Raw genomic sequence first — 24759 nt, 5'->3', positions numbered from 1 at the left:
ACCCGTCAGAAAGATGCCTCTCTTTGATTTGTTTTTGGTACTAGATAGACTGAATTTCAAAATAAGAAAGTCTTCTTTCGAGAAAAGGAAGGCAAGGCAATCAAATGATTAGAAGAAAAGACTTTTTAGTGAGATTGGATTACGTGCAGTGGCTACAGGAATGTTTTGCAAGCTTAGTAAAAGTACTTCGAAAAAAATGCAGACCTATGGAGAATTAAAAAAACAAAAAAAAGCGCATACAAGTTGTGAAAGATATCAAGGAGCTAAACGTAAAGAATGAGGTTAACTATCTATAGATTGCACCAGTTTACTGAAATAAAGAATAACACCAGTTCCAAATTTTGTCATTGCAGACACGGCTAGCAATTACGTGGCAGAACTGGGATAAAAACATCCTACACAGATGCCTATAGAACCTCTGAGTTCATACTCTCTGCCTGACCCGGATACCTCTGAGTTCATACTCTCCTGTGCCTACACGCTTGTAGCTAACAGTGGACAATAATGTCTACAGGTAAATACATTTAAATACGACCAAGACCCTTCCCTGTGCCACACTGAAACCACCAGGAAAGAGACCCCTGGCAGCCCGGGCATCCCATCGGCCAGACCAACACAGCTGGACTGACACCCCCTCAGCTGGGTCGACGCTGGAACCAGGACTGATGACCTCTTTTTTCATCTTTCCTTCTTTAATTCATCTTTCCCTCTTTAATTCCCCTCTTCCCTTTCACCCTGCCCCTTTATCCAAAACCCACTGCCGTGTGCTTATACAGTAGGTCAGGGAATAACCTACTAATTTCTTTGCCAAGTGTGTAATTCACTGATGAAACTTTCTGGTTGTTTGCGACCCCTCTGAGTTTTGTGGTGGTTCCAATGATCATTTAACAATCTCAGGCGATTCTTTCTCTTAAAGGGTGGATCTTCACAGTGGTGCAACAGAGGATTCAAAAACTCATTTTCACAATTTAGTGGGGGCTCTAAGTGTTTTTAGCAACTTCCTTCACCTGCAGTGATAATTCCCTCTGTTCCTCGTATTAAAACATAACTCAAATAAGACAATCAGTGTTTGAGAGAACTTTCAATCAAAACGAACATAGCAACTCTCTCTGAGGCGCCCCTCGGCCGGCGCGCTCTCCCCGCCGCTGCCGAAGGGCCCGCTCCGAGCGGCGCTCGCCATTGGCTGCCGAATATTGCCGAGTGCTCTCGTGCTCCTCCGGCGCGGCGCCGGAGGCGGCGGGGAGGGGAGCGAGCGGCTCGAGCACGGCGCGGTGCATTGTGGGGCGGGAGAGGAGAGTCACTGCTCAGCCAGGGCCGCCATCTTGGCTGCGTCCGGACTCGCTCCCGCTCCCGGGGCCTGTTCCTTTTTCTCGCGGCGCAAAGCGGTGGAAAGGGAGAAGACGAAGGGCCCGCCAGGGCGGTGCTGATGCGCGCAGAGCCTCCTCGCACCTCTCCCGAGCGCCGCTAGCAAAGGGGGCGGGGGTGGTCAAGCGGTCGCCGGCGCGGCCTCTTCTCTCCTCTGCCGGGATGGGTCGGTCCCGCAGCCGGAGCTCGTCCCGCTCCAAGCACACCAAGAGCTCCAAGCACAACAAGAAGAACCGGAGCCGATCGCGGTCCCGTTCCCGAGAAAAGGAGCGGGCAAGGAAGCGCTCCAAGTCCCGGGAGAGCAAGCGGAACCGGCGCCGGGAGTCCCGCTCCCGCTCGCGCTCTAATACGGCCCCCTCCTCCCGGCGCGACCGGGACCGGGACCGCGACCGCGCCTCCTCCCCCCCGGACCGCATCGACATCTTCGGGCGCACGGTGAGCAAGCGCAGCAGCCTGGATGAGAAACAGAAGCGGGAGGAGGAGGAGAAAAAAGCGGAGTTCGAGCGGCAGCGGAAAATGTGAGCCCCGGGCCTGCGCTGGGGACGAGGGGGTGGTGAGGGATGGGGGAGGAAGGGAAGTGCTCGGTGCCTTCTCTGTGGGCTAGTGCCGCCTGCGGCTGGCTACGGGCCTTTGGGCCCTCGCTGAGGCCGGACCAGTCTCTTTTCCCGCCATCCGCCCCTTTCTCAAAGGCCGGCTCCCTCAGGTGCGTTAGGAGCCGCCCACTCGGGTGCGAGCCCCCCGCACGCCTCCTCCCTCTCGGCCGGCTCTGCCCGCTTCCCGTCCGCTGTCGCTGGTTTCTCCCTCCTGCGCTGCTCCTAAACTTCCCTGTGCGGCGGAGGCCTCGGCGCCCCTGAGGCTTTGTGCTGCACTGCCACACGCCCGCCCCTCCCCTTCGTGGCGTGGAGCTTGTTACGCGTCGAGCGGAGGCATCTGGAGGTGCTCGAGTGAGGGTTTCAAGAAACTATGCAGCTGTTCTATTAACAGTGTGGGATTACTTTCTTGCCAAATGGGACGGTGAGATCCGGTGACTATAGTTTCATTTGAAACCTTGCCCTTTCTTCGGTTTATGTTTATGGGGAGTATGGTTATTTATGAAGTCTGCAGATCTAAATAGTATTTTAATAAATGATGGGGATGCATTAATGTGTTTAGCAGCATATAAAGTTATAAAACAGACCTTTATGCAGCAGAGAAAAGAATGATTTGTAACCAGGTGATTCTTTTTCTTTGAACACTACCCTTGCTCATTGGACCACCTTATCCAGAAAAAGCACTTGTCTGTACATATGAAGCCAAGTGGTGCTGTTAATTCTCAGGTGGAGCTTTATTTAAGCATAACGTTCTCAGGAAATACTAGTTGTCATTGTCAGGCTTGGTGAGCCCAAGCTGTCACTTTCATTTTCTTTTGAAGATAATCACCTTTGCTAACTTCAGAGTTTTGACAGTCAAAAAGTTCCACAGTAACACAAGCATGTGAAAACTGGCATATTTTGACATACTGATCCTAGTTTTGTGGTTTAGAACTTCATTCAGTACCTAAATTAAGAAAAATATTCTGTGCATCTCTACAATGACGAACTGGAATGTGCTTAAAAATTTGAGAATAGAATAAATAGTTTATTCTAGTGTTTAGGAGCTGGTTTAGTTCATGTGTAGGTAAATTTTCTATGTAAGTTAACTTTGAAATTTTAAAAAGCTCATGAAGTCTGTATAGAAGGAATATGATATTTCAGCAATACTTACTACAGAATAGTAGACATTTGAGGAAGAACCAGTATTGAAAAAGATTTGGTATGGCATGTTGGTACTCCCACAATACACTTTAAATTATAAAAAGAAAAGGCAATGAAACTTTGAGTAGAAAAGTACGGTATTTGAGTAAGTCATCTGTAAATTGTGTTATGTATGTTAGTATAGATTCATGTTAGATAAGAAAAGAAGTACTTCCTTTCTGACTGAATCCATTAGTGGACAGTTTATAGATGGGATCTGACTTTCTTCTTGTCTTGTTCAAATCTCAATACACAGCCTAACTTCAGCCCTTTCCTATAGTACTCGCAGGTATGACTTTTTCCCCTCAGAAATTTGGTAAAATATAAGTTGTTTCTTTTCTGCAGATTTCATACAATTAGTCTTTAAGAAGTAAATAGATCATACAAAAAATAGTTTTTTACATTAGTGACTTATCTGTTGCTCTGGAATAATAACTCTGTAGGCCAGGATGATAAAATGATAAAATACTGTAATTCATGTGATTTAAAAAAAAATAGTTGGTATGCTGCAGAATAAATCAGCGAGATTTGTATCTGTATTTATAATTTTCTTTTTTAATAAGGTCTAAGCCATTGTAATATCTTTGCCTATAAGTCTAAAAATACATTTGATGAATTTAATTTAATTTGAATGGAGTTTGTTGGAGTGAGAAAAATGGAACGTGTGCAGGCACAGTGCTTAATTTGAGTGCATCAGCAATTGTTGAGGATATTTGAAAGTCTATTTCAGACATGAATGCAATGGTATTTTTGTAACTATGCACTCTTTATTCAATTAGCTAACTTTTTTCCTGGATTTCCTGATGTTAAATGTAAAGCTATGATAGTTTAATAAAACATGAGAATATGAACTTAATGACAGTTTATTTCTCTGGAACTCTAGCCTCTTATGTATACTAAGCAGCATGGGTTCAGGATGGTAAGAGTACTCACTGCTGGGAAGGGAAACCTTTTAAAATAAAATCATGTTTATTTGAGTGGGGTTGGTGCACTTTCTGGGAGTGGTCTAGGTTTTTTGTTTGCCTTACATTGCTTTGGGCTTTTTTTTTTTCCTGAAAGAAATCACTTCAAGATATTTTGTGTCCATTTTGGAAAAACTAATGCTGGTCTAATGTGCCCCCAGCTAAATTTGCTATCTCTTGAGGATTGTAAGACTAAAATTGGTATTCTCTGGCCAAATGATTGCGTTGAGGATTCCAAAGCTTTCCACTGAAGAAGATCCACTTACTGAACTAAGTGTAGTAGATCCACGTAGCTCAGTAGTTTTGAAAAGATGGCACATGACATGGCGAAATGGGGAGCCTTTCACGTTTGTATTTCCCTTGGTTATCTAGATAAGTAATCCATACTTCACATCTCCTATTGCATATTTGCAAGCTGTGCCTTGGGTCATCTAAAAGTTGGTAAATGATGTAACTTTTTTTTTTTTTATTAGTTGTTTTTCAAATAAGATAGATTAGGAAATATTTTCCAAATGAGATAGGAAAATGCAATCATTCTGAAAATGACAGGCTATTAAGATGCTACAACAGTAGTTGTTCTTCTAAATCTTGGATTTGTGTTGCTGACAGGCCAGAACAGAAGAAAAGTTTCATTAGATTGTTCTGTATTTCATGGAATATTTGAAACGGTTTAAAACCAAAGCCCATAATAACTCCAGATGAATTATACTACATGAAATATAGAGTATTCACTGTTGTTCATCCTTGGATATCTAATTGCCATGTTGCAGTTGTGATTACTGCCTGGAGTTTTTTCTGTGTGTGGTAATTAACCAGCAAATTTACCTGATTTTTGTATCCTTTTTAATGAAAAATTAAAACAGTGATTTGGATGAGTGATAATACTGCTGCTCAACTAAAATCAAGACAAGACATTTAAAAGTATTTCCAAATTTCAGAACATGGTAAGCTGCAGTTTGCAAGGATTTATTTAGTGCTTGGTATTGATATAATTTATTTTTGATCATTATGGTAGAAACAGAGTCCTGCAATTAAAAAAAAAAAAGAGCTGAAGTTATTGAAATTTGTTAAGGTAGATGATTGGATGCCACCTGGAATTCTAGGTAAAATCACAAATTTGAAATCATAAACTTTATTGCTTCTGTGTTAAGATACTGGAGATAGTTTGGTGCCTCTACAGTGGTGGCTTTAAGGCAAGGTTTTACAGGATATTATTGCCATATGTAACTTAAAGTTGAGACCATATAAACTCCTGAAGGGTAAATGATGGTCAAAGTTGGGTGAGATTTGTATTTTTTGAAGGAGGGGGGCATGGTATTGTAATTGTTGGTTTGGGTTGGGTTTTTTCTTCCCCCCCCCAGTTGTGATCAAGAAGTAGTATGATAAGTTGTCCTCAATTTAGTCTGTTGTTATATAGAAAGATAACTAAATATGGAATGGTCTGAATGGATTCCCTGTTACAGGAACACTGCCTGAATATTCACTTTCTTGAAATGTAGGGCAAAATATTCTTTAAATACATAATCTACGTGTAAAAGCTATTTAGTAGCATAGCTGATGCTGCGTGTTGAAGGAGTGTGTTTCAGTGCCAACGTTATTGATTAAAAATGTAACCCTCATGTTTGCATTTTGCAGTCGTCAACAAGAAATTGAAGAGAAACTCATAGAGGAAGAAACTGCTCGAAGGGTGGAAGAACTTGTAGCTAAACGCGTAGAAGAAGAGTTGGAGAAAAGAAAGGATGAGATTGAGCGAGAGGTTCTCCGCAGGGTGGAGGAGGCTAAGCGCATCATGGAAAAACAGTTGCTCGAAGAACTCGAGCGACAGCGACAAGCTGAACTTGCAGCACAAAAAGCCAGAGAGGTAACGCTCGGTCGTTTGGAAAGTAGAGACAGTCCATGGCAAAACTTTCAGTGTCGGTTTGTGCCTCCTGTTCGGTTCAGAAAGAGATGGAATACAGCAAATCTAATTCCCTTCTCATACAAACTTGCATTGCTGCGAAACTTAATTTCTAGCCTATTCAGAGGAGCTCACTGATATTTAAACAGTTACTCTCCTAAAACCTGAACAAGGATACTTGATTCTTAATGGAACTGACCTACATATATTTCAGAATTGTTTGAAACTTTTGCCATGGCTGCAGGATTTATCAGCAGTCCTTTCATTTTGGGGAAGGGTATTAAAAAATATGTAATTATGTATCCTTCATTTGTTTCATTTTGTTTACCTAGACTGTAAGAGGCTTTTGCCTTCAGCCAGGCAAAAAGCAGGGTCCAGCAGTGAGCTGCAGTACCTGTCTTTAACAAATAGGTTTCTTATTCTTCATTTAAAATGAACATTTTCCTTGAGCATACATTGGACTAATTCTGGGACTTCAAGCATAAGCCCATCCACGTCTTCACGAAGGATCTCTGTCCAAATCATTATATCCATTTTTAATAACTACTAACAACTCCTTTTTTTCTCCTTAGAAGTTATAAAAGAGCAGGTTGCCCTTGTCTGAAGTCAAGCTGAACGTGTGACTTGGGTTTTTGGGGCCTTTTTTGTTGTTTTGTTTTGTTTTTTAATCAGCAGCTGGAGCAGAAGCTGAAAATGTCTTTCTGTGAGACAGTAATTTGCTACTAAAGGCTTTGATGCCTGCCTGCACCAATCATTCCAGGATCCAGAAATTTCAAGACAAACTTCAAACCGTAGAGAAAATTTGTGCTAAATAGTCATAAGTGTTAAATGCTTTTTTCACTCTCTACATCCTACACAGTTTATTTTAAATTAATATTTTGATTGGCTTGCGAAAGGAGAGACGGTAGCAATGCAGCTTTCCCCTTCATACTAGATGTGACTTGTCAGTCACATAGTATCAAATTAAATGGAAACAAATGGAATGCTGAGTTACAATAAATACTGAAAAGAATAAATAAATTATACTTTTCTTGCAAATTTAGACTTTAATATTAGAGTTTCGGTTGAATTTACGTGTTTGTAGTCAGCAAATTCTTCATATGTAGAGGTTTTCGTTTGATCAGATGGATGACTTGTTTTTTAAAAAAAGTATTTTTGGTATCATTGTCATGTGAAGTCCCACCAGTTCCTTGTAATGCAGAACGAACCTCCATGCCTGGAGTGAAGTGTGCTAGCTAGTAGCTGGTTACTAGTCATAGTAAGAAGTTTTCATGTGCTTGCTTTGTTCGTATTAACTTTTTTTTCTTACACAGACACAAACCTCTGGCTAACTTTAAATCCTCCAAATATAAAAATAATTTGGATATATACTATGTGAACTGAAACACTTCAAAATTTTTCACGCAGTCTTCATATTTGAGTTGCATAACAGAGTTCCATAAAATTCACCAAGAAAACAACAATTACAAGGCTTTATTTCCTGATCTTGCCTTCCCTGGACTCCTGAATTCCAAGTTCATACTGCAGACAGTTTCAGCTGTCTTAAAATTGTCAAAATACTGAATGTTAAGTCCATTCTCCCCATGAAAGAAGCCCATAGCTCCATGAAGTATGGATTACCATTTGTATTTTTCACTAACAGTAAATGTATTTTTCTTATTAACTGTTTGCCTTAGGAATGATTTACATATTTTTGTTCCTTCTTACCATAAACATCTGCATTCCTCAGCTCAGCCTTCCTTGTATGTTGTTTCTTTATAAATGGTTGAGCTGCTGATGCAGGTATTGCCAAGCTAACAGTACAAATCATTTTAAAGAGGAAGCTGGCGCGTATGGCAGCCGAGGAGCACACTCTGCAGGACACTGGACAAGACAGTAAATATTCAACTTTTAATGCTGATTAAAGGAGTATAGGTAAAGAATACGTAGGTATACTTAATTGGTGAGACAAACTATTCACTTTATTTATATTTTCTATATTACTTTTTAATTTGGTAAATACTATCCAGTTTTTGTAGTTGTCCTTGTTGATTTGTGTGATATTAAAATTCTAGTAATAAATTGTCAGGATTCTATGATTAGGGAGGGTTTAGTTGGTTGCTGTTTGGACTGGGCGGGATGATTTAAATTGAGTGCTAGAAACCAGTTTTAGTGGCTGCACAGTTTACCGTTGTGAGGCAAAATAGGTGGCTGTAAAGCTGCCACTTTAAGTCAGTTCACAAAAGAATTCTGAGAAAGATTAGTGAACATGCAGAAATGAATATTTTACTTTACTAACATCTTGCCCTGTCCTCCCCTTTAGGAAGAAGAGCGTGCAAAGCGTGAGGAACTAGAGCGAATACTAGAAGAGAATAATCGAAAAATTGCAGAAGCACAAGCTAAACTGGTATGTGAAGGTGTAGTTAACTGTTCTGTAGGGAAATACAGGTGTCTTTGCCAGATTTGCAACACAATTAAAATAAACAAATCAACCTTTTCTAGAGTTTGAGTGTTGCTAGTTCCATCAGTAAGATCGTTCTGCTTTCCCTGAGCATAAAAAACCAGATCCTTAGCAATAACACTAGGCTGGTAAAATAGTTCAGATGCAGTTAATTTAGAGGGGAGATAGCTACATTCAGAATTTAAAAAGTATGTTACATTCAGAATTTAAAAAGTATGTTTTAACTATATCTCATGGGGAGGGTTGAAGTAAGTTTGCCAACATGTTCAGCTTTGTGTGACTAATTCTATTTTTTTGAGTAGGACAAGTACAAACTAGATTTGATTCTAGTATAATGTTGCTGTAGAAGTGCTGAAAGGGACTTTCAGCATAAGTTTAAGATGTGTAAGCTAGGAAAGTCTAACTTACATTGGTCTTCTTAAGCCCTTTTAAATCAGGTGCTTGCCACATGAAAACATTCAATATGATTTAGCTGATTCTAATCAATTGATGATAAGACAAACTAAGCTGCTTCTAAATCCTGATTGAACTCTGTCAGTTTCAATTGCCCAAGTAATTACACCTCTTTCATATAAAAATGAGGCTTCTTAAATCTTTTTGCTTGAACTACATCTGCTTTCAATTTTTTTCTACTTTGTCCTTTTCTCAAACTCTTAAGGTAGAAACAGTACAAATGTAAAATTTAAAGTATTGACTGATGTAATAAACTAAATAAGCACCTTTAGAAGACCACTGGGAGAGCTGTGAGAAGCATAGGTCAATGTAAGGATTGACTAGTTGCAAATCAAGTGAAAATGATTTTGGATTAGGAGGGGTTTTTAGATGGGTTTTGGAGCAGGGAGACTTGGCCTGAAGATATGTGACTTCATTATGTGTGTTTGTTACTTCACCTTACGTGTGACTAGTGTTGGGACAATTTCTGTATGTTATCTAATGTCTTCCTTAATTAAAATATAATCTGTTGTTTGCAAAGCAATGCTGAAAAACTTGGCAAGTAAGCACTCCAGATTTTGATACACTACCTGTAGAAAGTTCTCAGTGTTTCTTTTAAACTCAATTCAAATAACCATTTTATAAATGGTTTCACTGAAACCAACTATGGCACCCAGCTCGGGTGGAACTGCTTACATACTTATGCAGGATTCGACCTGTTTGGAAGCTAATATGGACTTGTAAATTGCTTTTATGACTACAAAATATGCTGGCCTAAACTTTACCATTTTCCTATATAGGCTGAAGAACAATTGAAAATTGTTGAAGAACAAAGAAAGATTCATGAGGAGAGGATGAAACTAGAACAAGAGAGACAGCGTCAGCAAAAGGAAGAGCAAAAAATTATCCTGGGCAAAGGAAAGTCTAGGCCAAAACTGTCCTTCTCCCTAAAAAGCCAGGATTAAATTTCAACTCTGAACTCCTAAAAGAAAAAAGAAACAAACAAAAAACAACAAAAAAAAGGAAAAACAAACAAACTTTGTATGGTAGCTTCATGTTGAAGTGGTTTTTTTGGTTTTTTTTTTCTTTCTCTCAAATTTTTTTTTTTGTCTTTTTTTGAAAGTTGGAAAGTTAGCTTGTTCTAATAGGGGCTGTGCTCTGCAATTCTTATTTTTTTTAAACTTCCATTAAGTTAAACCCTTATCAGATCATCGTTCCCTTTTAGAGGATAATCTGTTTTCATCAATTTTGTTTGTGTATTGGTGGTCTGAAGCAACTCATGTCACTTTATGAACTGTGGATGATCTGATAAGGTTTTACTGACCTACTCATCAGAGTTTGACTCTGATAATTGACAGAACTTTTTACTGGGTATTGCTGACTTTTAATGTTTTTATTTTAAAGTCAGTAAATACATGAGTAAATTGCCATAGTATTACTGGACCTCTGTGGTTTATTGTTAAATCAGTGTCCTATGATACTGTCCCGTTGTTGCGCTTGATGTTCCTGATACAGGTAAGGAAATAGTTTGTCATTTCTGCTATGAATACATAGAGAGAGTTCAGTATTGTCTCTGTTAGATTTGTTTTTATTACATTGACAGCATTCAACCAGCGTTCCCCATTGTGTAAATAAATCAATTTGCTGAATAAAGTGAAAGTCTTAAATTCATATGTTTAAGTAAATTTTTTTAGTACACTTCTATAAACTGCTATAAAGAGTGGCAATTCACATTATCAAATTCAAGACTATAGTGATATTTTTTTAAATTTTGCTTTAAACTGTTGTGGCTTCTACTTAAGATGCAAAATCACAAATAGTAAAAAAATCCCTGCAGTTGTGAATGTTATTGATGGCTGCTGCTGTTTTTATGAATGTTGGTTTTTATTCTGACAGACTTATTTCAGCTGTAGTATCATGTTTAAACGGCTGTTTGGCTTACTGCACCCAGACCGATACTTCCGATATCTAAAACCCCTCAGTTCACCTCATAATATAATATATTGTATAAGTTAAGGTCATTACCATAAAATGAATCTGATGGATCCTAAAGGATTTAAAAATGGAAGTTTTTTCTCCCAAAGGACTGGACTGGCTAGTATATTTGAACTAAAAAACAGAAAGTGAGGTTCTGTTTAAATATATTGTTTTAGCCAGAAAGCAACTGTTATACAGATCTTGAATATTATTCATTTATATATACAGGTTTTATTTTGAAAAATGAAACTACAGATAGAAAACTATATATATAAAGTCCCCATTTTTGTATGTAATTCCTCTACTAAAATCTAGATTACTATAGCTTGTCCAGTTCTAAAACTTTCTTTTTCCTGTCAGCGTGCAACATCTGTAGTAACCATAAAATGACAGTTGCCAGTAGTTGCCTGAGCATTTGAATGTCACTGGACAAAGTTGGAAGTAGTTCCTGATATGCCCAAAGGGTCTGTTTCTGTAGATTTAGCAAATTAAATTTGGGAGCAAGTTGAATGTGCCACTGAAAGCAGTATTCAACCAGCTTTGTCTGAAACTGGGGCTTGGGGCCAGATTGATGTGTATCGCTTTGTCCAGTATGTCAAGAAAATGTGAAGATGGTGAAATACCTACACTATTATTGTACTTAAATTTGTCTATATATTGTGTGACAGAAGAAGGTTGAAAGTTGCTTAATGCATAAAAACAAAAGCTGAAGCCAAATAAATCATGTACATGACCTGTTGGCAGGAGCAGGCTGTATTTAAAGATCAACTGATACCTGTATTTCTAAAGCAGAAAACATCCCCTGTTCCCTTATGAGAAACAAGCTATTAAAAGTCAATACTCAAAACAGACCTATGCAGTTTTGTTTCCTCTTCTGAAAGAAAGAAGCTAAGTAATCCTACATGCAGCTGTGGTATCGAGCATTTTGTTCTGCATCACATAATGTGCTGCTAAATAGCAACATTTGTTCTTTGCATTTAACATTGTGTAGGCTTAGATGTTACCAGGTTATTTTCAGTCCCACCTTTAGGATTATCTTTTGGACAAAATGCCCATTCCTAATGAGATTGTCCCTCCTGCCATTATACATTTCACTACCTGTTTCTCTTTCCCCTGCCCTCCAATAATAAAAAAAGGGGAAAAAAAAAAAGAAAAAGCAGTTAGGTCTTTGGTTTGATTTCTTCTGTTGGGATACAAGTTCAGTTGGTGGAATCTGCTGTCTCTTTGCTGTCCTAAGGCATTCTCTGTGTCTTAGATTTTTGTAGACCTGCTGTGGGTGAATGTTATGTTTGCATTGCTGTAGGGTTTTCTTTTTAAAATTATTGTAAGACTTCAGAGATACTGTTGATTTCTAGAAAAAATATAAATGCATATAGTTTGGAAAGGGGGCAAGTTGACATTTGATGGTAAGAACTTGGGATATTCTTGTATTCCCATAGGACTTCACACCCTTTTAACGCAAAGTATGCAGGAGCATAGACTGACGTGTAGTCAGTTTATGGTTTAAACCACGAGCTCCCTGCACTTGTCTGCATAGAGAAAATGCTGTTGGTGATTGTGTTCGGTGTTTAATTTTTATTTTATTGCAGTTTGAAGTATGAACTTCAAATTTTGGTTAGACAAGTTTTAGGTTGTTCTGGAATTTTGTATGTCGTTGACCACCCCAGGAAGGCAGGTAGGCATTTTTGTTGCTACCTATCTTGAGCAGTATTCATTTCCCTTATATGGTAACAGAAGAGATCTTAGTTTTCCCAAACTTGTTCATAAATGTCCTGGATAATTATTTTAATATGAAACAGTGCGTCTGTCTGGCAAAGGTAGGAGCGTGGAAGGCCTTAGAACAGCATGTTAAACATGTGCTCTTAGTTTGCTGATTTGATAAACTGCCCTTTGAACTTTGCATGTTCATTTATCATCATTTTTCTAAGCTCAAGTGGAAAGTTGACTTCTGAGAAATATATTGGCAGGACGGCATCCTCGCAGCTTAGCAAAGCAGAGACAATTACATTAGTGAGATGTCTAAACTGCCAAGCAACTGCATTTGTATGTATAATCTCACCAAAGTATCAACAGTTCATCCATTCCTATCTTGTGTTGAAAACTAAGGATTTACCTTTGATGTCTCCTTTTCTCCCGGGCTATGTGCCACCTTATACACCTCACCCTATCTATTGTCCTTCCTGACCTGAAGCTGATATCCCCCTCTTTGTGATGTTATTAACATGCTCTCAGGCTTGAGTTTCTGCCATTTTGCATGTACACCAAATATGGAGATGTTGGTTATTACTCACTTTTAACTGCATGCAGTATTTCATTAAACATTTTCAGAGCATTTGGGGTCTTAGCTCTGTCATTGCAAGGTCTCAGCTTGGTGCAAGAGCAGGTGAAATTCAAGTCAATAAACACCTTCCAGGTTGTGTTACAGAGGGGGTTTATTTCAGAAGAGAGCTGCGGAGAGCTGCCTGTGTGCCTAAGGCTCATTCCAAGGCAGGAGGATATGGTTGACGTGCCCAGGTTGGTATGGTTTTGGACTGACGGGCCAGACTAGTAGGAGCTGAACCATGACTTTCATGCACCTCTGTTCCATTCTCGTGCTGGGATTGCCACATGTGCATTTCAGGGTTATCCCACTCTTTCCATCCCACCATTTTGTTAGCCTGCTGAAGGGTGCTGAGCTTCTGTTGACATTTCCGTACTAAACAACCTCATGTTTACAATCATCTTCCATGCACTGACACTTAGAATCGAGGGTTATGCTAGCTCAGCATCAGCTCTGCTCGAAAGGACATAGATCCCCCTTTGACAATAAAAGGCCTGTTGTGTTGCAGAAGCTTGATCCCAGGCCCATTTTTCCTACCCCTCATATCAGACTGTACAATAATGAAAATATTTTTGTTTTCAAGGAGTGGTACAGAGAATCAGCATAAGTCAAGTCAAACAGAGTTAAAATTAATGGTTTAGATATATGAACATCTCTGATTTTTATTACAAGGCTGCTTGAATTCTATAGCTGTATTTGGGAGAAGCCAAGCTCATTTTCTAAGAAGCTATGTTGACCAAAACTACAGTTCTAAACAGACCTGGTGAAGACAAATTAATATCTAGACGTGTACTTACTCTACCCTAAGTGCAGAAAATGCACTGTTGCAGTGTGAATGATGTATTAAGAGCTGTTGCAGGTAGCTGGCACACTTGGCCTTTTGTACAAACGATAAAACAATTCATTTAGGTGAATAAGCATCGGTCATGATAATTTTTCTTTATTGAATTTAGCAGTAATTATATCCATTGTGTTATATCTTTTTGACTTTCAAAACTGGTACATTTTCATATAATAATGAATTATGGTGAGCTTTTCGACTTCAAAAATACCATGTTTAGGCTGATGTTTAAGAGAGAATCAGGGATTGTGGGCCCAGTCCTGTTCCCATTCAGATTAGCTGTCCTTCATTATAGATTTTGTAGTACCAGAGCCCGTATCTATGTAATTATTGCCGACATCACTGTTTGAAAGAAGGTGAAGGAGGTTATTCAGTGATTAACAGATTTTTTTTTTTAAGCCAGTGTGAGGTACAGGAATAAAGGTTTAAGCGGCACAAACAGCAAAGTCCCAGTTTTTCAGTGAAGGCAAGGGATAGGCAGGTCTCACCTGCTCCTGGCAGCGCTCATCCATCCATCCGTCCATTTGTGCGTCCATCCCCGTCCGCCGAGCCGGGCCGCCCGGGCGCCGTGGGACAGCGGCGGCGTCCCCCAGGCCGCGGCAGGATTTCCCCCAGAAGCCTGTTCCCTGTGCGTCCGTCTGTCAGGAAACCGCTCTCCTTGCGAAACCCGAAATGTCTGCCGGGACCTCCTCCTGAAATAGCCCCCAGAGAAGCGGTGGCCGATTTCCAACTTCCGAGCACTCGTCGGCTTTTCTGCTTTGAAACCCCCGTCCCCAGCCTTTACTCTCACGTTTCTCCCGTGTCCGAGGCGCTTCTCGGAGGCGAGACGGAAAGGTTGGCGGCCGATGCGGCGGGCGCAGGGGTCGGGACCGGGGAAGGATTGCGGCCGCAGCGCGGCTGCCCAGGGGCTCCGCGGCCGCCGCAGCCCCTCCGAGCGCCGCCTGCCCCCGCCCGGCCCCGGCCCTCGCCTCCCGGCCCGGCCCGGCCCTGCTCGGAACCGCAAGTAACTCTGCGGCTCTGCAAGGGCCCTGCGGCCCGACCCAACCGCAGGGACCGGTTCCTCGGCCAAAAAGGGTGACCTGAGCAGAGTAGCCACCGAGCCCGCGTTTCTTTGGATATCTTAATCTTTGTTGATTAGGTTATCTCGGAAGCAAGCACGCAGTTTTGTCTTGTTTTTTGCTGAAAAAAAATATTTTTATTAACGTGGATTTTTATACTCTTACAGTGTGCATCGGTAGGATACTGGACAGTAGAGCAAAACAGCTGTATTTGCGTAAAAATGATTAGGCACTGGACAATAGGAGCCGTGTGATATATTTAGCTACAAGAGGATATTTTCAGACAATACCAGGGCTCTTCATTTCCTCTGGTTTACTTAAAGCAAGGATACGAAGAGTTAGAGGTCACAGTTTACTCACCATTTCTACAAAACACCGCTCGTAACCTTTTGCTTTTAAACAAACAGAAGCAGCAGCATCACAAAATTGAGGTAGACCTATTTTACACGTCTCTGTTGCTGGAAACATTTATCAGGCTCCGTGTTTACATTGCCTCTGACCGGCTACACACCGCACATTTGTTTAAAAGTTTAATAATTAAGTACTTTCCTCCCCTCACTGGTGAAGTTCTCCTTTGATGCCCCTCGGTGTGCATAGATACCTAAGCTCCCACTTGAGTGCTAAGTTTCCGTCCCGGGAATCAGATCCTTTTCCACCAAATTGCGTCGCCGGATCTGCAATTCCTTCCTCACTGCAAATTAAATTTAATTAAGCAGTTTACTTAAAACGTATTCGATGTTTTGTGTGAAAAACAAACTGATTTCCTTGTTTTCTTGAGTGGTAGATTTCATTAGAGAACTACCGAACACAATTAACTCAGAATCTATGAGGCTTCCAGCGAGCTTCCAATTTCTTTCTGTGGCGAGCGGGAGGAGCGGGCTCTGCCAGGCTGAAACACCCGTTTAGTTTAAAAGGGGTCGAAAGAGAACACTGGGTTCCAAAATTTATCCAGGAAATAAATTACAGTGCCAGTTGTTTTCCTTATAAGAGCTTCTTGGCGTTCGTCTAAAAGTCGGACGAGTACCATCACGAAGCCTACTTTTAAGCGAATACACATATTTCTTCAGGAATAAAATTATGCAAAATTGGCTCTTTATTAGGGTTTTTTGTAGGATGTTCTTTGCAAGCCTCGATTAATAGGTAGGGAAATGGCAGAAAAGAGCGCGGTAATTTACTGGGATTTAACTTCTAATCCTTTCTGCAGATACTATTTTGGCAAGAAATCTCTACTGGAAGAAATTCGGTAACCCCCTTAATAATTCCACAGGAGCGACTATGCCATTTACACCACCCCTGTTTATACTCGGTACAGCTCTTGTCGCAGACCCTTCGCGTGTGCCGCCTCCCCAGCCCGGTACCACCTCCCGGGGCAGCGGTACCGCCGACCCGTTTGGCTTTTGCCGGTGGCTTTTGCGGGGGAACCGTGTGGGCGCCGGCGCGGGCAGGACGCGGGGGAGCGGCGGAGGGGGACAGCCGGGGGGGACCGCTCCCCCTGCGGACGGCAGCCGCTGGCCGCTAGTGGGAGCTGTGGCCCCGTGGAAGTGCCGCGGGAGCCGCGGCGTGTCGGGCTCCGAGCGCGGCGTCGGGAGCACCCGCGACCCCCCGGCGGCCTCCGCACCCCCCGGGGGACCTGCGAGGCCGCGGGGAAAGCATCTCCAGTGCTGCCTGCTGATAGCTCCCTCTGGCCCGAAATTAATGATGCGGTGAAATAAAAGGGCAAGGTGTCGTGCCGTTGGGATACGCGGCGTCTGAAAACGAACTGTGCCCGAACCCCCTCCCCACGAAAAACTACAGGGGAAGAAAGAGTCCCTGACCAATCGCCAGAAAAAGGCGAGGGAATCCTCAGCCGGTCCCGGAGCCCTGCATTGCCCGCCGTTCTGCATCCCTCTGAAGGGTTCCGCATGTCCGACTCTTCTTTACTCAGTAACGGCCCGTAGCTAATTGTCGCGCAACCAGATAAACTTAGAAAACTCACAGAAACCGTGGGAAGGGCCGGTGGGAACCTAGTGCGGAAGCACCTCCGGGCCTCCTTCCTAGCAAGGAACCCGCAGAAAGTTGTGCACGGAGCTCCGCGCCAGTGGGAGCACGGCCCGGCCCCTTCCCGCGCCGCAGCGCGGAGGTGGCCGCTGCCGCGCAGCTCCTGCCGCCGCGCTCCCCCGGGGTGCGGCACTCGCAGCGGCGGGCAGGGTGAGGGGGAGCCCCGTGCCTCCGGGCCCTGCCGCTGCTCTCCGCTCTTTGAACGGCAGCGTACTCAGGAAACAGGAGGAAACAGTTTTAGCAAAGGTTGGTTTTTAATGCTTATTTAATTTCATTTTTTCTCCCTGATTTCGCTCCATCTGGAGTGACAGGCGCGGCGCCCAACCAGCGCGGCGGCCCGCCGGCGGCCCTATGAGCGGCGGCGGCGGGGCAGCGGGGCCGCGCTTATATGGCTACGGCAGCGCGCTGCCGCCGGCCGCGCTCCTGCGCCGGGGACTCGCAGCGGCGGCATCGGAGGTTGGAAGCGCCGCGCTGGGAACGACAGTGGCTGGCGCCGCTTCTCATCCCTCGCTCCGTTCCTTCTCCTCCGCGGCGGGTTGCGCGTCGGCGCAAGTCCCGCGCCCGTCGTTCCTCCTTCTCAGTCAGCCGCCGCGGCGCGCACTGCAGGTCGCGCAACGGGAGAGGGACGATTTGACGCTGCGGCCCCCCCCCCCCGTTTTGGTTTATTTTATTTTTTATTTTTGTAGTTGTTATTGTCCGTCCCTGTTTCTTTCCTTGCTCCACTCCGTGGTCTTTGCCGGCGACAAGGACAGCAGTGCCCCTCGGGGAAGCCGGAGCCCTGCGGATGCGCCTCCCCGGGACTGGGGGAGCTGACTCGGAGTGGATTTATTGACTCGCGGTTGCTTCCGAGCTGCCCGAAACAGCCCGAGCTGGTGCCCGTGCGGATTGCAAACTGCGGGGAGCAGTGAGAGACATACAGGAGGAGCCGCCCGCCGAAGCTGTGTCCTTTCCCCCCGACCCTTTTATTTCTCCCGCCACCTTTTATTTTACCTCTTTTTAATTTATTTTTTGTTTTACTCCTTTTCACGCGGGCCTTAGACACTGTGAACGCGTATGGCGCTCTGGATCCAAATGGGAGTTGGCAGTTTGAGTGGCATCTTCCAAGGCAGCCGGGAGACCCCCACTAAGAGGAAGGACTAAGGCGTTTGCTTTTCTTTTTTTTTTTTTTTTTTCTTTTTTTTTTTTTTTTTTTTTTTTGCTATTGCTTTTACTTCGGTGGTAGCTTGGATCTGACCTCACAGGAGCTATTCCTACATGAGAGTGGCATACATGACTCAGTAGATCTGCTTGCAGCTCTCGCCAAGTGCATCGTCGACTCTCACTGATTTAAAAAATATTTTTTTTTACTATTCATTCTTTTTTTTCCTATCAATCATCCCGGCTGTTGGGATACCGGGCACCCACCCTGCTGTTGCCGCTCAGGTGCGTGGGAAGGCGCACGGCGGAGTTGGCGAGGCTCCGGGGACGGACTCGGTGCCGCCTGCGACCATGGCAGCGCGGAGGCGAGATGCCTCCGCCTGGAAGTACTGCTGGGGAGCCGTGATGGTTTTATGCAGAACTGCACTGGCGCGGTCCATCGTTTTAGACCCCATATATTGGAATTCCTCTAACCCCAAGTAAGTTTCCATCCCGCTCCCGCCCGCCGTTTCCCCGGGAACCGGCGCTGTGCTCCGTGCGCGGGGGAGGGACGGGACGGTGCCGCAGGTCGGCCGCGGCCGCCGGGAGACACGGGGACGGGGCGGAGTGCACTAGCGGTGAGCGGCGGGGCTCCGGCCGTGGCCCGCAGCGGGATCCGGCTTTTCCCGGGGCTTTCGTGTGACAGCGGAGCTTCCCCGGCGGGAGGGTCTCGGAGGGAGGAGGGAGGACCCGGGCGGCGGACCGGTAGCGGGCTGGGGAGTGGTGCTGCGGTAGCAGGATAAAATCTGCGGGCAAAGTCCGGGCTCGCCCGGGCTGGAGCAGCGGAGGAACCGGGCTGCTCTGAGTTGCCAGGAAAGGGTGATACTCTCCAACTTCTCCGTCTGCAGATGCAAACTCATCCCATTGACTCCAGCGAAGTTACATCTGCTTATAACAGGGCTAAATTTGGTTGTGGAGTTGATGGTATCAAGGCACATGTCAGTGAGTAATGAACTAAGCATTACCCATCACACAGCCATACAGTGTCATTTTTCATTAACAAACCCAAGCGAAAATGTATATGTGTTCCCAGGACCTCACTTTTAAAGCTCACTCTTTTAAGAGATGCGTTATCTTAAAAAAAAAAGCCAACAACCTTTTTACTTAAACGTATAAAATTATTGCTGTTAGACAGAACTTTTTGAAACGTGGCCTGTTCTTCTAAAGAAAAGTCTGAGGCAGTGATGTAAAGCTACTTACACTTGTCTTTTGTCTCCTTGGATTTTTGACATACAAAATGGAAGTTGGCTTTGTTCACTTGTAAGAGCCTCTGAACTTTTGTGATTAGAATCACTAGTTTGGAGAACAAAAATCACGTCAGGAAAAAGTAGACTGTAATGGGTTAAGGGAATTTTAAAGCAGAAATGGGTTAAAATAATTTTTATATACTTTCTCCATCTTCAGTTATATATGATTAAAATAATATGCAGTGTGTTAATTGAATTTAGCGTTTCCCATTAACTCCAGTAAGTACATGTCTTGTTTTCCCGGGGGAGTTGGTAGAGGAAATGTTAGGTGGTGATGAGACAAGTATGAATGGAGTATTTCCTGGATCAGGGATTAATCCTGCACAGGTGGCAGGATCTCTAGGAGTTTGGTGAAGATTTTGAAGTTTGAATTAGAAGTAGCATCTCAAGTTTACCAAGGTACCTTGTCTTACAGTCATCATCTACTGTTGCTTTCACTAAATGGAAAAAATCACTATGGATTTCTGTCTGCATTATTTTTTAATACTTGCTCTGTTTCTCTTTACCGAGAAGTTTCCTAGTCTTTCTTAAAGAAAAAGAACTAAAAAAAGGAGAAACTGGCAGGAGCGCGCTGGACTGCTCAGTTCAGAGTCTTTATTTGTAATATTGATTGACAAATACTTATTTTGTATATGCATCAGGTGGGAAGCCTGTTAAAATTTGCTTCCAGTCACTGGCTCAGCACTTCCATGATGTTGCACAGCTGAAGCCTTTCTTTGGCTAAAGAAAGGCACGGCGTCACTTCGGAGCATAAAGCGGCCCGGCTGGTTATAAAGCGGGCTTTATAAGGCTGTTGAGGCTCTCGAAAGGCAAAGGCTGAGAGCCGGGGTTGCATTGCAGGAGTGGGCCTGCTGTGCTGGTGGAAAACAGCCTTGGCTCGGCCTAGGAGGAAGGGGAATGCTTTTGCATCCCAGGCCTCGCTGGGTTTATGCCTACAGAGGTCACTCTTCCAAAGCAGAAGAGCCGGCTGCTCGGAGCTCTCCTCTGCCAGCCCCAACCTGCTTTCGCTTCTTTTTTAACTTACCTTGATCGCTTTTATTAGCCATCAGTGAAACGAAAGCATCGGAGCAGCTGAATTCAGCCCATCTCACAGAGCCTGGGGATATGCTTCTTTTGTCAAACACGATTTGTGTTTCCATTTAGTTAATTCTAAACTGTTTGATTACAAAAAAGGTTTGAATGTTGTTAATGGTAGATCTAATGATAATATCTAATTACTTTTTCATCTTAAATGCACGCTTAAAAATAGGTTGTGTTGCTGATGTAATTGAATTTTCTTGAGTGATTCATTGAGGCTTAATCACCACAGTGAAGAAGTACACTATTAAAATTAGTCTTTTCAATTGCTGGGGCTAGTGATTTATAGGCCTCTTGGAGGCCTGGAGTTTGAGGAGGCTTGCAAATGCATTCCTGACACTGCCGCTGATGAGGCAGCGCTACTTCTCCAAGCAAAATTTCTTACTAATTCTTCTCACACTTGTTTGCCTGAAGGATCCTGAATAATTTCTCCTTAGAGAAGGTTGTCCTCACTCTGGATTCAAGCTGAGTGTTAGCTTGGGAAGTAAAGCTGTTGAATAGATCTTGGCATGGTATAATAATAAAGCTCCTTTTTAGGTTTGAAATAATAACTATCTTTGATGCTGGTTAATTTATTCAGGGAAGCTGTGCATTTAACTCAATTGAAAGTCTCAAAGCAAAAATCTGCTGAACAGGTAGGCAGTTAAAATGGGAGAAGTTGTTAGGTTAATAGAAAGTATGAAATAATAAATTTTAGGTTAAGGTGACTGTATAAACTGAATTGGTTTTGCACTGAAGTCTAGAGGTTATAATTTCTAGCAGGTGGCTGGAATGGAGAGTGCGCAGTAGCTATTTAAACACCGAGCTCCCCTCCCTGTTCCCCCCTTGCCTTTTTAGAGATCTACTTTATTGCCTTGACCAAATCATGAGATTGAAGTGACCTCCATAATTATACCTGTGACTTCATTGCTTGGGAGGTTAAACATCATTGCTGTAGATAGTCTTGGCATACTTTATAGACTTATCATCTGAAGAACTTCTAGATCACCTTATCTTGAAAACACAGAGGAAAAATTACTCTAGGTTTAACTCCTGTTGACACTTTTTAACGGGAGACTTTCTGCTTGTGTTGTTTCTGCCAAGACAAGAAATGTATGCAGATAGCATGGATTACTTCAGCTTCACCTCACCTTTGACACGCAGGACCACGTGTAATGTTATGGGGCACCTTTCAGTGAAGCAGTAAAGAAATCTCATTCAAAAAAGCATGGCTTATGTCTAAGCGTCACTCTTTCCCAGCGTGCTATAGGCCAGCGATCAAGGCAGGTCTCCTTAGTGACATGTGGAAGGTTATCCTCATAAGTGGTGCCTTTGACACTGATTAAGTTAGATTATATAGCTGTTTTTCTCTCCCTCTGATAACCAGTTATATATGGGATATTTCACAGCCTGCCTCTGAATGAATGCTAACATGTCAGAAACTGATAAAATAAACTACAATTGATGACCCTGCTAAATGTTCTATTCAGTAGTGTATAGACTAGTCTGCTTCTCATTGTATCTGAAATTCTTATTTTTGTAGGTAAACAAATGCACATTCACTACCGATTGAATAGCCCCTTGAACTATGCTCTGCAGTTTGCATTTGGGTTAATCTTGTCGGTTTTAATACAGAGGGGAAAAAAGGAGAAAGCACCAGGGGTGGAATTGTTAGTGCATTCACATCCACATTCCTCACATTTTGTCAGGATGATAAACTGTAGGTAATGGACAGCCCTTGTTTCACAGGACAGGCAAGCCAGCCAGAGCACAAAGAGCTTGCTAAAACGATATCACACAACATGTTTGGGAGGCTCTCAGCTAGACAGGAATTTATTTGGGAGTCCTGTGCTGTGGGACTACACTTTTTAACCTATTCAATTACAGCTTCAAGCTGAAGAAACAGGAGTGGAAGGTTAAAATTGTTTAAACACATGCTCCTAAATTGTACCCAAAACATAGCTGTTGACACTTGGCGTGCTAATAGATGGAGCAAGTGGTGGCTTCCAGTCAGTCCATTTGATAGTTCTAGCATTTGTAGCCAGATCCCCAAAGCACAGGTGAATTAACAAAATGAATTCAGAATAAACTGAAGGCCGATTTCTTGAGCTGGTTGTTTTCCCCAGCCTTTTATAGGTAGAGTATAATTGCTATATTATTTATAGTAATTATGTTAAAACATGTTATCTGTAAGCTGTGCTACGTTATTTCACTTTCTTTAATGAAGTAATTGCCTTTAGAAAGGCAGTGACTAAAAGTCATGCTAAAATCACTTAAGTTCTCCCTCTTCCCACACACAAGAATGCCTTCCTTGCCTGTGTTTTTTTTTCCTTCCCCTTCCCCCCCCCCACTTCCATGTTTTATTGTAAGGAGATCACATTGCTTGAGGTGTGACACTCTGGATCCTCTCAAATTCAGCCCAGGTTGCTGGCATGGGGAATCAGGCGCTGAGGTGACTGCTGTGACATGCTGGCATAGACAGGCCTTTCAGCCCTGCGCAGCAGCCACAGGCAGGCCTCCTTTGGGGACCTTTTTCCCTTTATGATCTGGTCTTCATGCATCGTGCAAACCTGCAGTACTTGAAATTGCTTGTTGCAAATGAGAAGAAAGTGTTCTTCTGAGAAAAAAATAGTGATTAAAATGTTATTCATGTGTGCCTAATGTCTGTCTGCCTTGGCTGCTGACATAAAGAAACCTGTTTTTCTGGTCATTTATCATACATCTACATGGATTTGCTTATGAGCTCATTCTTTGTGAGGCGTTGTGGAAACTTACATAGGAATGTTAAACTGCTTGAAATATTTTGATTAAAATACTGAGTGCCATACTACGTAGACTTTGTTGTCTTGTGGGAGGGGAAGTTTTTGTGGAGGGGTGTGGGGAAGGGGGCAGCAAGAGAGAAGAGTTTGGGGGGGAGTTGCATGAAAAAGCAGAGGAAGGGGAGGATGGCAAATGGACAGTGTTAGAAGAGCTTGGAAAAATCTCCTGTGGCTTCATTGTCTCCTTAAGGCCAGAGAACACAAAGACAAATGCAGTTCAGCCTTTCTCCCATGATGGAAAATGTAAACCGTTGACACAGCTCCCATGTTTAACTTGTTTAATTCTCATTTTAAATTCAGTACTATACCAGCCGTGTGAACTCTGAAGATTTCTTTAGTAATCCATTTTGTAGTTCCGAATCAAAAACAAAGTGAAAAGGTCTGACACAATTTGCTTTTATTTTTAGGCAAATCAACCCTGGTCATAGTTAATAAGGGGATTACAACCCAGACTAGGTCTTTACAGATGTAATGTAAATCAAGGGCAGAGTATAAAGAAACTGATCCCTTTTGATTGAAGTATGGTAAAAAGGCATAGAGAAACTAGCAGCAGTAATCTGATTGTATGGCAATAAAACCACCATTTTCTGTCTTTCAGATAAAAATAATGTGGTAAATCCATGCAGTTCATAAGATGTAAAGGCAGATAAAGGGTGGTGCCATGGCAACATATAGATTAGCTTGATGTTGGAAATGACACGTCTCTGAAAGGGGTGTTATAAACTAAGGGCCTTGCTCCGGGCTGTAAGGTACTATGTGAAAACCGCACAAAACTTGGGGGCCGGGATTAGGAACTATGAAAGGCCTACTTGTGGCTTGGGGTGGTTGGAGCGGTGAAGAAAAGCTGCTCAGTTCTTGCTCATTGGTGGTGTATAATATGGTAAAGATAGATTTCATTTACTGCTTTTTGCCGAGATGGGGGCCGATTAAAACTCGAGATGGCTGCAATTGTGAGGTGTGGAAGATTCTCATTTTTAACTCCTGCCCTAGTAGCAGCCTTTCTGAAGAATTGGCTGCACTTGGGATTTGTTGCCTTAATCTATTTGGGCTTCGGGCAGGAGCATGCTGGCAAGGCACAGAGAACAGAGGGGAGAGGTAGTATTGGGGTTATCTGGAAGGAAAACAGAGAGCTTTTGATTTCAGCTGTGTTTTAGTTTGTGGTCTGCATCTCACACTCCATGGGAGCAGCAAAGATAAACATGCTGCATTGTTTGTGCCTAGGCCAGGTGATACTTCAGCCTCTCTTGTGTTTCCCATTCTGCAAAAATATAAAAGAAAAAAAAAACCAACCTGAAAAACCGAAAACCGAGCAACCACAAACAAACCAGCACCCATTCCTATTTACCAGTCAAGCTGCAGA

At 42.9% G+C, this 24759-nt stretch overlaps 3 protein-coding genes across 5 annotated transcripts in view; 2 read left to right on the top strand and 1 right to left on the bottom strand.

The window, feature by feature from the left end:
- The first annotated feature begins 1273 nt into the window (after positions 1 to 1273).
- ARGLU1 (arginine and glutamate rich 1) lies at positions 1274 to 11696 on the top strand. 3 transcript variants are annotated; one of them, XR_005629429.1, is made up of 4 exons: positions 1274 to 1883; positions 5735 to 5960; positions 7814 to 8382; positions 9669 to 11696. XR_005629429.1 is itself a non-coding variant. In XM_039725648.1 (4 exons), the coding sequence occupies exons 1-4, from the start codon at positions 1528 to 1530 to the stop codon at positions 9831 to 9833; spliced, it is 831 nt and encodes a 276-aa protein (XP_039581582.1). In that variant the 5' UTR covers positions 1274 to 1527; the 3' UTR covers positions 9834 to 11696. The 3 variants fall into 3 exon arrangements, 1 of the variants encoding a protein (XP_039581582.1); XR_005629428.1 differs by having other exon boundaries at positions 5735 to 7871; positions 8299 to 8382; XM_039725648.1 differs by having other exon boundaries at positions 8299 to 8382.
- A 2311-nt stretch (positions 11697 to 14007) lies between these two features.
- LOC120510170 lies at positions 14008 to 18410 on the bottom strand. Its single transcript, XM_039725682.1, has 6 exons — positions 18371 to 18410; positions 17498 to 17910; positions 17040 to 17314; positions 15666 to 15755; positions 14495 to 15115; positions 14008 to 14348 (listed from the first exon to the last, which is right to left on the bottom strand). Exons 1-6 carry the CDS (start codon positions 18408 to 18410, stop codon positions 14282 to 14284), a joined length of 1506 nt encoding a protein of 501 aa, XP_039581616.1. The 3' UTR covers positions 14008 to 14281.
- Positions 17242 to 24759, top strand: part of EFNB2 (ephrin B2) — a 46093-nt gene continuing 38575 nt past the window's right edge. The window contains exons 1-2 of the mRNA XM_039725649.1: positions 17242 to 17347; positions 18524 to 18717. Coding sequence (XP_039581583.1) covers positions 18590 to 18717 — 128 coding nt within the window. The 5' untranslated portion in view covers positions 17242 to 17347; positions 18524 to 18589. The remainder of the gene's footprint in view (positions 17348 to 18523; positions 18718 to 24759) is intronic.

This window comes from Passer montanus, unplaced genomic scaffold (assembly GCF_014805655.1).
Source record: "Passer montanus isolate IOZ18808 unplaced genomic scaffold, ASM1480565v1 scaffold56, whole genome shotgun sequence".
Taxonomy (NCBI): domain Eukaryota; kingdom Metazoa; phylum Chordata; class Aves; order Passeriformes; family Passeridae; genus Passer; species Passer montanus.
The sequence above is the reverse complement of the archived record's forward strand: the minus strand, read 5'-3'. Positions and strand labels throughout refer to the sequence as shown.